At 36.8% G+C, this 13,054-nt stretch overlaps 1 protein-coding gene across 2 annotated transcripts in view; it reads left to right on the top strand.

The window, feature by feature from the left end:
- Positions 1 to 13,054, top strand: part of CACNA2D1 (calcium voltage-gated channel auxiliary subunit alpha2delta 1) — a 413,553-nt gene that overhangs the window by 382,281 nt on the left and 18,218 nt on the right. For both annotated transcript variants that reach the window (XM_064504936.1, XM_064504943.1), the window contains 11 exons: positions 2,374 to 2,458; positions 2,706 to 2,768; positions 4,233 to 4,336; positions 5,508 to 5,594; positions 5,969 to 6,036; positions 7,394 to 7,432; positions 8,728 to 8,799; positions 9,284 to 9,436; positions 9,527 to 9,579; positions 12,135 to 12,190; positions 12,337 to 12,466. In XM_064504936.1, the coding sequence (XP_064361006.1) occupies positions 2,374 to 2,458; positions 2,706 to 2,768; positions 4,233 to 4,336; positions 5,508 to 5,594; positions 5,969 to 6,036; positions 7,394 to 7,432; positions 8,728 to 8,799; positions 9,284 to 9,436; positions 9,527 to 9,579; positions 12,135 to 12,190; positions 12,337 to 12,466 (910 nt within the window). The remainder of the gene's footprint in view (positions 1 to 2,373; positions 2,459 to 2,705; positions 2,769 to 4,232; positions 4,337 to 5,507; positions 5,595 to 5,968; positions 6,037 to 7,393; positions 7,433 to 8,727; positions 8,800 to 9,283; positions 9,437 to 9,526; positions 9,580 to 12,134; positions 12,191 to 12,336; positions 12,467 to 13,054) is intronic.

Below are 13,054 nucleotides of genomic sequence, written 5' to 3' on the forward strand. Positions count from 1 at the left end.
TTTTTGACATGTTGCTCTTAGGAACCACTGATCAACTTGAGGGGGAGACCAGGCCTTCTTGTGTAGTACTTTTCATCCAGAAAAAAATATCATAAGAATGTCTTTGCTAGACCATATAACTGAAGGGATGTATACTTAGATATGAAATCTTCTTACAGTGAAACTGTCTTATAAGGCTATTTTTTTAATTGTTTTTCTATACAGTGATCACACTGGTTGACAAATCACTGTCTGACTGAAATTTTATTGACTCCCTTAACTCAGTCTTGGAAATGAAAGCATTCATTTCAAATGACTAAACTGGTTAATAAATGAAAACTCTAGCTTAATATTCAGCACCAGTTTTATAAACTAGTTTGAGGATACATTTAATGATAATGTAGTGTACACTAGGGCTTAGTAAATAATTATGCAAAAATACCAAATTTTTGCTAGGTTTCATTTTGGAATTTACAATAAAATTCCCATTTTTCCTTTCTTTTTTCCTAATAACTCTAAATTACTTTAAAATACTCTCTTGAAAAAGTAAACAAACAGTATTGACAGAAGGAAGCAGTGGCTATGGAAATTATCCTTAGCTAAAAAGGCTTTTCGCAGGGAATAACCAACATAATCCCTAAATTGAAACGATATATATAGTATATAATTTTAATGACTGTTATTTTTTTATAACATCTAACCTTATCCACTTATTAGTCAAGAAGTCTAAGTTAGTCATCAGTCAGCTACCTCTGTAGCTACTGAGGGGACAGTAAGAGCAATGCACCCTGCATGTCTTAGACATCTGCTTTATGTAAGCAAGTATCACTTTCGAGAGAGATATGGAATACAGGGAGATCCTAAACTGAAGGCACAGCTAACAAAATATTGGGTGTCCGGATTAGCAGAGATAAATATCACTCTGAGGGACATATATTGATATTTACATTTGGATAGAGTTTCCATTTAATTTCTAGGAAAATGTGGATGCAGCAAGGCCCTCCAAATCTGATCCGTGGGATAATTGGCAGGGCTTTGTCATTTGTTTCAGCTGAAGAAATATTTTTAAAACAGTACCCTGAACATATGTTGCCTACTGTACCACGGCAGTGTGCAGGTGAATGGGCAGGTGGGTCTGGGGCATTAGATACAGCTTAACAGGCTGACTTGGCAAAGTAATGTCCATATCTTAATTAGAATTAAATTAACATGCAAAACAGTGACTCATGCTGGTAGATCAGAGCTCATAGCTCTGTGTGTAGCATGCTTAAGTATTCAAGTTTCAGTTGGTTTTATCAAAAAACTTTTTTGCTAAGGCTTACAAAACTTTTTAATACCCAGATATTGTATTCATCAATTTGTTCTGGGAAAGCAGTTTGAATTAGGGTGGTTTTTATTAAAGCATCAGTCTGACTTTCCTGGAATCTGAAACTTGGGGTGAAACTCAGGGCATGTCATGGATCTGTATGAAGCAAAAGTGGAAAGGTTTTTTTGTGCCTTTTTATTTTTCCCCAGAAGGAGTTTTCAATCCCTTTGCAGGGCAGAGCTGGTGGAGTTTTACACAGGTCAGATTCGGGGCTGTAGCTTCCAGTCATGGTTCTGACACTGATTTGCTGTGTGACATTGAGTCCAAGTGCCAGATTTTTCCTTTACGTTATTCAGTTCCAATTTAGCCTTGCTTTTTCCTATTTAGTCTTGCCTTTCCACAGCGATAAAATGGATATTTAACTACGTACTTTCTTCAGTTGACTGTTTCAAGAACTTTCTTGTGCAAAGTGGTACCAAGAAGGATGCTTGAGAAGCACTGACCTCAAAACTTTTGTTCAAGGTTACTTAAAAAGGACATACCTGTCTAAGTTACTTATTCAAAATTAGTTTATTTCCCTGTGCCCATTTTTGGGTAGAAGACAATATATTTTTGAGAGGCCAGTACTTAATTGAGTTAAATAAATTTATATTGTGGTTGAATTATCTCCATTACTATAATGTGTAAGGATCAGCACTCAATGTAAGAGTTAAGTGTTGTTTAATTGCATGCTTTGAGAAACTGAGATGACAAATGTTTGAATGAAAGTGTGCTTTGAAATAGAGTTAATTTCCAAATTCAATCCAGGGGCCTTACTAAATTGGCACCTTTTCCCTTAAACAATTTGCTTATTCCTACAATGCAAAGATAGTTTTATAGAATACAATGAGAGAAAAGCTTAAATGAAGCCAACAATTACAGAACAGTCTGTTTAACAGTAAATATTTGAAATAACTTGAAGTTAATCCAAGAGAAGTGGCCCAATTTTCAGAGGCAGTAGCATCTTGATGACTTGGAATTTCATTTTAACAATTTAATAAAACTCAGTGTCGTACGGTTTCAGATAAGTGTTTTAACTCTTTTGCTAGGTAATACTGATATGGTCATTAGAGTTTTGCTGGATGCAGGATTTACAAATGACCTTGCCCAAAATTATTGGAGTAAGCTGTCATTGTAAGTATAATTTTCATTTGCTGTGATTTTTTTTAAATGAATTTCAAAATTTGAAAAATTATTTCTAGTAATTTGCTAATAAAGCAGTACATGTATGTACACATAATATATGTAATGTACTGTACATAAAATGTTTACACAGGGTAGATATTTAATTCATAGTTATGTACTTAAATAGCAACCCTTGACATGGGAACTTGTAAGAATTCCAGGTAGTTTTCATTTTAAATCTTATTTTTCTTTATAGTGATGGAGTTGTTGCACAATTTGTTGTTACGGATGGTGGAATTACTAGAGTGTTCCCCAAAAGGTAAGAATTTGTTATAAAATAATATAATATGAAGATAAATTTTGAAACCTCTAAAGGTGCAATGTTAAATGGCTGTTGCACGTACAACTGGAATAACTGGGAATTGCAAAGGCACCTTCACGGAAACTCTTTGTCTTTCCATCATGTTCTGCTGTGTGGTATAGGGGAGTACTGCAACGTCAGAAACACTACTGACATCGTAGGAGTGACATGGTTCATCTTACTTCTGAAGTTCTCCCCCCTGGTTTACCAGCCTGCCTTATAAACTGTTATAGATTAGATGCTTATAGATTCCAGGTCAGTAGCGTGCTATGCAAATGCGAAGATATATTCGTACAGAGGAGTCCATGGCATCACTTCTGAAAATCCTTCCCTGACGGTGCATAGTGTAGCAGCAGCGGTGAATCCTAGCTAGCTACAGATTTTTAACCCTGCTGGAGTTGCTATGTAAAAATAAATAAATAAATAAAAACTCTTCTGAGGTTGTAGTAAGAACGTGGCAAAGGAAGTGTTAATGACATGATTTAATGTATGGGATACCTGTGCTTAGAAAATGCTGCTGTTAGTGGTACAGATTGAGGGTATTCTCTCGTGGTGTGGTTAGTGCGTGTGTACCACGCACAGCTCGGTCCTTTCCAAAGCAGGCCATCCCGACCCACGGTCCTCATCAGCATGGAGTGAGCGGCGGTCGAAAGAGCACCCCTGTGCGAGGAGGGTGGCCGTGTTACCTCCTCGCCGCTGCCAAGTGTGCCAAAGCCCGGCGGGCTGGCAGACCGCTAAGGTCCTAGAGCAGCAGGCAGTTTTCTTCAGACTAAGGGGAGTGGACCATATGGTCCAGGGACTTCGAGAGAGAAAAGGTGTCATTAAAAGTGTGTCATTACCAGAGAGAGGAAAGGGGATTGTGAAACGGTTCCTGCTACCAGCTAAACACGCGGCTTCGGTGACTGGGAATAGTGAGGGCACCTGTATTGACATACTGGTGTATGGCAAATTTATCTATTTTCTTAGGTTATTTTGTATGTTTCACCAAAATGAGGGATTCACAATGGGTTTTTCTCCACAAATCAGTTTATTTTTTGTTTTGTTGTTACGAGTGGTATAAAATCTTCTGGGATGCAAATTTCTTAAGAAATAGTATGTGGTATAAAGGTTCGCTTATATTTTGTTCTAACTAATGTTGCAGTTGTATTCGTCTAAATGTATCTGAAAATGATGAGACGTGGTCCATGTTGTTCGAAGAATATTCTTGTCTTTTTTTTTTCAAAGTTTTTGTTTTACTAATTATAGCTGGCTATTAAATCAATGGAAGCTGAGATTTTTACAAAATGTAGGCATCTAAGCATCATCTGAAGACTATTATAAATGAAGCTCATTATTTCCAGTTGTGAAACCTAAATACCTTGTGCAGCGCAGTTTAAATGAGAAGCTAACTACGTTTTTTCAATTACAATTTTTTGTATGTAGGGCAGGAGAAGATTGGTTGGAAAATGCTGAAACTTATGAAGTCAGCTTCTATAAACGGAGCTTAGATAATGACAACTATATTTTCACAGCTCCATACTACAACAGTAAGTCATCACTGTTTTGAAATTTTCAAAGCTAGTTCGTCCAATATAAGTAAATTTATGGGAGTTTTCCTTGCCAGTTAAGCTCCCTGGCCAAGGTTGCAGAATTACAAAGCGTGACATTTTGTAAGAAAAACAAGCCTGGGGCATCGCCTGTTATTAAAGAAAAAGCACTTAACAGGGCACTAAACAAGGGAAATAATATCCTCTCTGATGTCCCTATATGCTCAGAATTAGCAAAGCCGAGAAGATATGCATAATTTTCATTTATTATCCTCGGACAATGGTTTCCATAGATATTTCGGCAAAATTATTTTAAAGGAAAGGAAAGAAAATCGCACTCAGGGAGAATAACAGTGTCTAACCTTTGCTTCTGAATTCTGTTTCCAATTGGTGTTTTTCACCAAAAATGGTTCTCTGCCCTACTCTGAGACTTAAAACCTATATATGCACAACAATAAATGGATTAGCAAGAAGAGGCTCGTTACTGATGTGAGCAGCATTAACCCTGCCAAGCTCCTCTAAAAGCAGATGCTACCACAAATGACTTTGTCCTCCCTTAAAACATGAGATCTTTTCTTGCTGTTATTTCATATTTATTTATTACTTCTTTTTTTCAATAAACTATTAACAAGGTAGTTAAATAAATTCCCTGAAGCCCTTGTTGCTTCTCAGAGAGCCTCAGGGAATGTACTTTTAACTTGCTTTTTCATACTAAGTAGTGCTGAAAACAGGCTGAAGTCTGTCAAAGTAGTAATTGTCAGCTAGTGAGTGGTGTCAGTGTACTCGGTATTGAAAAATACACAGATGCCAGCGTGATAAAATCTTTGGCTCCGATCCTGGTTTTAATAGAGCTGCTCACATGTAAAGTTATTCATGGCTATGTTTGCTGAAAAAAGGCAACACTAAGTGTATGAAACAGTGAAACCATGTGCCAAAAGTGAATGAAGAAAAGTAAACAAAATTATTTCTCTTAGGCATCCAGGTGTTAGTGATCTGAGCTATTACAGGTGATAAGTGTGAAGGACAGTTGGGCCAGTGTTTTTAAATAAAGATTTTGGGGAACAATAGCCGGTATTTGAATAATAAGTAATTTCAATTTCAGAGAAAGAGGCTTTTATATCATGCTAACCTCCTATTTTTTTTTTTTTCTTCCTCCTTTCCCTACTCTCAGAAAGTGGTGCTAATAGCTATGAAACAGGGATTATGGTAAGCAAGGCTGTGGAGATAACAATTAATGGGAAACTTCTGAAACCTGCAGGTAAGGTAGAACAGTGCTGAAATGCTAAATGCAGGGGTGGTTTTGTTGTTGCTCCACAGTGGGGTCAGTTAGAAATTTAATTGACATTTCAAAGGAGCTTCAGTTTATATAACATTCTATTCTCTGAGACTGTTCTGTTTTTATTAATGAAAATCCAGTCAAATATCTGGCTGTGTTGCAGTGAGAATACTTAATTTATTAGTCTCATGAAGGGTCTTCATGGCCAGGTAACTGAGCAAAACTAATTTTTATTCTTGTTTCCAGTTTAAGAAGTTATATTTATTATAAAACTTTTTACTTCTTTAGGATTCTACAGTTACCTTTTTTTCTTTTTTTCATTTTACTAAAAAAGACTTTTATGTATCTCTTGTTAGTTGTTGGAATAAAAATTGATGCAACCAGCTGGATGGAAAATTTCACAAAAACCACAATCAAAAGCCTGGTAAGCAATTGACCAAGTCTTTTTTGAACTTTATTTGCATTTCTCAAAGCTTCAGATGCAGATAAGTCTAGCAGCTCTTTGTGCCAGGGTCATACCGACGCGTAGTTGCCAAGTAGTTGTGGGACTTGAATTATCTAAATGCACAAAAAAATCTATATTGAAACAGGCTGTATTTTGTTTGTCTTGCCTTCATAATTATAGTACATGGATAAAGACAAAGAGGAATGACATATTCTAGGCAGCAGGCTCCCTGTTCTCATCATGCTGTTACAGTGAATAAAATCTGCAGAAGAATTGGTTTCAAAAAACTGAAAAAAAATAGATCTACTTTTATTTAATACAGAGGATATACAAGCAGTGATTGTAAAGATTTATACTGCAAGCAATATCACAGCATTTTAGCAAAACTTAAAGAAATAAGTGCTTAACCCTTTCATTCCTTAAATCTAATGTTTAGGTGGAAATGGGAAGGAGAAAAAGAAGGAAGGAAAACTAAGGAATTATTTAGTGTCTTTGGAAAGGAAAGGCATGAAATGGAGATGATTATGGGACAGCTGGATGGGGCGCTGTTGCTTGGTTTCTTGTGTACTACTGGAATCGATACCTCTGTCTGGCCAGTGCAAGCATCAAAGCTGTGTATCAGCTGGTGAGCCAAGTGCATCTACTGCAGTGTCAGAGCACCTAAGGACAAAAACACATATCTGAGAGAGTAATATCTCAGAATTAGTTTGGGATGAGCAACTGCAGAGGTATCTGGTAGCTGTTTAGCTCAGGACATAACGCAAGGAAACAGTCAATCCCTGTGTGTATATATGTATTGTGTACATATATTGCAAGAAAGAGAGAGAAATGTTAGTGAACAGAGCCACAGAAATCAACTGAAGGTGAGGGGCTTCCTTATCCCATGGGATTCCCATGCTTTGAGATTTGTGAAACTTGCTGATCTCTTTATGGTCAAAAAAGAAATGTGACCACATGTTTTCTAGTCTTTTCTTACATCCCCAAAACGCAGGCAAATGGATGTGTTCTTTTCCTTCTGCTTTATATTCACAACAGTGACATCCTGACAAGTCCCCTGAACTGTAATACATTAAAATCTATTTATCTGTCATATAGGATTCTCAGTGACTTGATGAAAGGCACTAGGGATTGTGCTGTTGCTAATTACTGAATACAAGTTGTTCAAACAGATGCTTCACGATAAATCACACACACACATACCCGCCCTCTAAGGTAGATTAAGACATAGATACTGAAAATCAGATCACTTTGTCTTGCCTTGATTGATAAACATCCCTGAGCAATGCAGTGTCTTTTGAAATATTTTTGTGAAAATTACTGTGCTTCTGTTTTTTAGTGCAACAGTGAAATCTGTGGCTGTGAAAGAAACAGTATGGTAAGAGTATGTTTAATTTATAAATATCTGGTGGATAATGAAAAATCACTCCTACTCTATCTGGACCACTGGCCACTGTTCTATCATGATATTTTCTGAGGCTTATAATCAGAAATGATTTTACAAAAAAATTTGTTAGTCATTTGTGTGTTGAGGAAAATGAAGATTAGGAGGGGAGGGAATAAAAGAGGGAGCAAAAGTCAGATGGAGTGGTTGTTGCGAAAGTCATTGCAATAATGTTATGAGAACTACAGAGAAGAAAAAAATATAAAGAATAGGAGCAATAGAGAATGATGTGAAGAAAAAAACATGAGAAAAGATAGTGGTAATTTTAAAAGCAAGAGGTGAATCACGAGGAAAGGGAATGATTAAAAAAGAAGAAAAACAGTTCTGAGGAAAAAAAAGAAAAACTAAAATAAGAGTACCTTAGAGAAAGATAAATGCAAACTAAAAAGCACCAGAGTACCTGTTGTGCCCTTCAACAGCCATTAGTCATCTTCCTTTCTTCTGTTTCCTGCCGGTTCAGGATTTTGGGATCCCATAGCTCTGCTAGCACTCAGGAGAGCAGGGCTTGGAGAGGTATCACAGTATCAGTTTCTGCCATGTGCTTAAAAGCTTTCTCCGCTCAAGTCTCTGGGATTTTTTTTTCTTTTGTGGAGTTTGAAGAATGAATGTTAAACGCAGGAGTTAGCGCAAAAAGAGTACTGTGGGAGGTTATCTACGTGGCCTCACCAGTACCCCTGTGGTCTCTGCCTACGAGGATGTTCTACAAAGTGCAAAGCCTAAGTGGCCAGTGGGCTTCCCAGCCCTGCACCTGAACCTGGCAGAAACCCACTGCAGACCTAGGCAAGGCTGACATGCACAGAAATGTGAAAATAATAATGAATAGCAAGTAGAGACTCTGTCTTTAGGACTGCTGCCATTAAAAGCTGCAAATGGAAAAGGTTGTTAAGCATGGCTGAAAGCACATCAGAAGTTGTAGTCCGTTATTATGAGTTAAGACTCAATATTGTGAGGTTTAATAAGGATATTGCACTCCTAGAGCTAACAAAGACTTTACACAACAGCTTTTATGAAATTAAGCCACAGTTAAGCCTTTAATCTGTACAAACTTTTATAATACTGATAATGCTACTTATAATTTAACGCTGGCCCATAGCAATGGGTTTGTCATTTAGCCTGAGCCACATAGATTTGAAGATACTTCTGAAGTGTTGAATAAACAAGAGTTTCTCACAGATGTGTTGTCCTTACAAATCCTTCCTGCAAAACATGTTTTTACGTTCTTATAATAGCACGTGGACTGTGTTATCCTTGATGATGGTGGATTTCTTCTGATGTCAAATAGAGATGAATATACCCAACAGGTATGTATATTTTTAAGTACAGTTAGGAAATGCAACAGGGAGTCATTTTACAACAAAAAGTAGCATATCACTCTCAGCTTGTCCTAAGAATAGATGCTTCATTTATATATTTTGTGCTCATCAGAATTTGGAAAAATGGGTCAGAGATTGGAAAAAACATGTCTGAATCATTAAAAAAATAATAATAATCCCATCAATATGGGTGATCATATGCCAGTGCTCAGCCCTGGTCCTCAGCTCTGTTGCAGGGTAGATTTAGCTGTAGGCTTTAGCCAATTATCATGTAATTTAAAAGATTTTAATCTGTATCCCCAGCTATTGGGAAAGAAATAATCAGAGAAACAGGTATATAGACAGCACAACTGAAGGAGTTTCCTTAGAAAAAAACTAGTGAAAAAATTTCAGAGTTGTGGTTTTTTTGTAGACATATAAGAAGAATATTCAGAAGTCCTGTAACTTCTTTCCTTGTACTTTCCCACATCAGATTGGAAGATTCTTTGGAGAAATTGACCCTGGCCTGATGCGAAACCTGATTAACATGTCCTTATATGCCTTTAACAAGTCTTACGACTATCAGTCTGTCTGTGATCCAGAAGAAGAACCCAAACAAGGAGCTGGACTTCGTTCTGCTTATGTGGTCAGTAGTCCCTTGTGAGGTTAGTGACGTTCCCTGAATAGTGTACAGTTGTCTATGCCAATAACACAATCTTTACTCTTTTTTTCCCAGCCTACAATAACAGATATTTTGCATTTAGGATGGTGGGCTTCAGCAGCTGCCTGGTAAGTGTTTAGGAAATCTATGTATCAAAACTATAGTTATTCAGTAGATGGAGACTTACTTAGTCTTTTTTATTTTTTTTCTTTTAAAACTTAGCTGAACCTCTAGTTTGTGCAGTTAGTTATATCCCCAAACTCCTTTGAAAATTCAATATTAAATCTACAAATTTTAAACTGTTCGTGCCAGGTTTTGTAATTGTGTGCTCCAACACTTCAGGAAGTAAGTTAGACTGATATATTTGTCCAAGTCTGCTTGACAAGTGTGAAGGTTCAGATGAAATTCTTCCATTCAGAATTATTGGTTCCCTGTTTCAGAATACTTTCTTTACTTTCTTCTAGCAAGTAGTCTTAAGAAAATAGGTTTTTGCTCTTCAGTGAATATCATTTTATGTGAACACATACATGATGTGAACACATACAGGCTATCGCAAAGTGTAAAGAAGTCTTGTTCAGAATGCCAGATAACCAATACATTGTTTGGTTGCACATTTAGTTAGTGCTTCCCATGTAAATTATAAGCTGATTCTTTGAAACAAAATGTGAAAAGCACTACTGAACTATTTTAAGGAAGCAAACATATATAAAGCAATACATTTTGAAGTTTCCCCTTTTCCTGTGCTCAGAAAAGCTTTTATATGCACACACACACACATGTATAAACACTTTGTATAATCCTCTAGTAATAGGTCCTACTGTTTTTTACATATTTCTGAAAAAAGCATGGTGATATATTTGAACTGTTGTGATGTTTTAGAATTAACCTTGGGAGATGCACGATTGCACCAGTATTAAGTTTATTTTTCACTGTCACAATCCTGGATGCATCTTAACACGAAAGATCCATTTGGAAACTTTTCTTTTGACTTTGCTTCATGCATGATTAATCATAGCCACAGAAATAATTTTGCTTATTTCAGAGCCATGTAGATAGGCCCCCATCAGCTACTTACCCCAACACCAAATCGGAGTAAACTCATTGAGAATGGTGTGATACTTTGGCAGTGGTGTGAATTGCACCCTTGGAGGCTGTCTCATGGCGCTGATTTTTTTTATAGTAATTACCAAGCTGGAATAAGTTACCTACTTCCTCCTGGATTTAAGAGTTAAAATGTATAGCAGCTGAACAGATATGTATTAATTATCTCATAGATAGCACTACGAAGACTCTATGCTGTTTTTTATTGTTGGTTACATTTTGTTAACAGCAACAACTAAGATTTTGGTTTTCTCAAACAACAACAAACCTCAAAAAAACCTGAAGATGGGCAGTAATCCAGGAGAGAAACTTGAGCTCTTCTCAAGAAGAGAAACTTTAGTTTATCAGTGTTCAAGTCAGACTCAGGGGTCTGGACTCAATTTAGACCTGAGGTTTATTTTGCATGATGTTTAACTTGAAAGTGCCACATAAAAGTATTTCTATGGACATGTTTTTAATGGAGTCTAGGTCAGAAGCAGGCAGAGAAGGCCATGAAGTAAGCAGAGTGAAAAGGACTGACCAAAAATGGATTCAGTGAGGCACCTGGCAAAAGCAAATGCAGAGAAATAGGAGAAACCAGGCTAAAGAAAACTATAATGTTTCAGGCCATAATATGGAATTAAAGAGTGAGTGATAATTTGCAAAGCTTATATGGGATACATCAGCCTTTGGTTAAGAGAGTACGCATTGTTTCTCCTTTGCGCCCTTTCAACTCAGAAGATTTGACGCAGTTCTGCCTTTTTTCCTCGTTCGCTGTGAATACTGTGGTAGACCGTGAGGAGGGGCTAGGTGAGGACTGCTGCCCTCTGTCAGCACATGGACTCGCTGCTGAGTGGCGTTACGTCTCTTCTCACCCACCGAGGCTGGTGCACTGTCCAGCTGCTGATGCAAGGCACAAGGCTGTGGGAATGACTCCAGTGCTCCTTCAAGCTCTACCTCAGCTGGAAAGATGACAGGCAGATTCAGCTTCTTTACATATATACCATGCTAGCGTAGGAGAAAAGTAAATAATCCTGGAGGTTGAACAGAGCCATATGCTCCCTTCCACCTGCAGTGCAGGCGTTAGAACTGAAGGTAATGGGAAGAGATTGGGTCGTTTTTGAAGGCAGCAGCAAAGCTGTGAAGGCAAGAAGTTATAACTTAAGAAAGTTTAAGCAGAAGTAGTGAGTCAAAGAACCTCACTAGTGGTTCCTGTTTTGACAGGCTGGTAGCGTAGAAGGGAGCCGTGCATTTGGCAAGCCAGTACTTGCTTCAAGTAAATAAAATAAGAAAAATGTGATCATGAATGGAGAAAAATAATTTGACATAAATGATGGTCTGTAAGTGTAAATGTTTTGGCAGCATCTAGGAAGAAAATATAGTCCATACCTCAAGAGCAAGAATAGAGACAATTTTAAAAGTTGCCAGTGCAGTGATACCTTTATAATATACTTGTGATATACCAGTATTCATCTCCTTCACAGCAATTTAATAAGCTTTAGTCGGTGCAAAGTACCTAACTCAGGGGCATTTTCTTCAAGAGCCAGTAAAATACAGAGTAGACAAAGATCATTTAACAAATGCATTGTTTTTCTGTGTTCAGGTCTATCTTACAGCAGCTGTTTTTGAGCCTGACTTTTCCACGTTTCCTTGAGGCAGGTAAGTCAAGAAACTGTTAAAGAGTCACCTTTGAGTGAAGTAGAAGGTAAGAAGCTAGGTGGGGGGCCATTTTGGGTCTCCCCATTGCAGCTGTAATTTTAAAATGCCATTATTTGTTTATTTACTTATTTTCTTCTTTCTGTCAGCTGATATGGAAGATGATGATTTTGGTGCTGCCCTGCCTAAAACAAGCTGCATCACTGAGCAAACTCAGTATTTCTTTGAAAATGATGATAAATCTTTTGGTGGCATTGTAGACTGTATAAACTGCTCCAGGTAACTTGTATTCAATATAAATAATAGCTTTTGGACATTCATTTATTTTAGAAAAGTTAATCCCACTACTACAAGAACAAAAAATTACATTTTGATTTAATTATATCAAACTTGCTTAAGCAAGACAGTATATAGAAGTAGTATATAGGGAGTACAGAGGAATACAGTAGTATATAGGAAGTACAGTATACAGTATATAGGGATAAACTGCATTCTCTTTACATTTGTATTTTTATGAGAATAAATTTCAATTTCTATTTGTGTTAGAATAAATCTGAATAGTAACTGGGCTATCAAAGAAACATTTTAGTTAAATTTTTGTTTTCCAGTGGTCGTCTTATATGTATTCTTTCGCTATATATATATAGTTTGTATATACTTCATCAAAATATATCTTATTTCTATTATAATTTGTTTTCTTTTAATCTATTACGTGAACATTGGGGGAGGGTCTGAACTATTCAGAAGGAGATGATGCTCATTAATTTGGTTATGTATTGGAATTTTTAATGGGCTAAAAGTTTGTATTATTAAACTTCAAATTCACCTTGTAGTCAAGAGTGCTGATGATTTAACAGCAGATACAAA

Source organism: Dromaius novaehollandiae, chromosome 1, assembly GCF_036370855.1.
Source record: "Dromaius novaehollandiae isolate bDroNov1 chromosome 1, bDroNov1.hap1, whole genome shotgun sequence".
NCBI lineage: Eukaryota > Metazoa > Chordata > Aves > Casuariiformes > Dromaiidae > Dromaius > Dromaius novaehollandiae.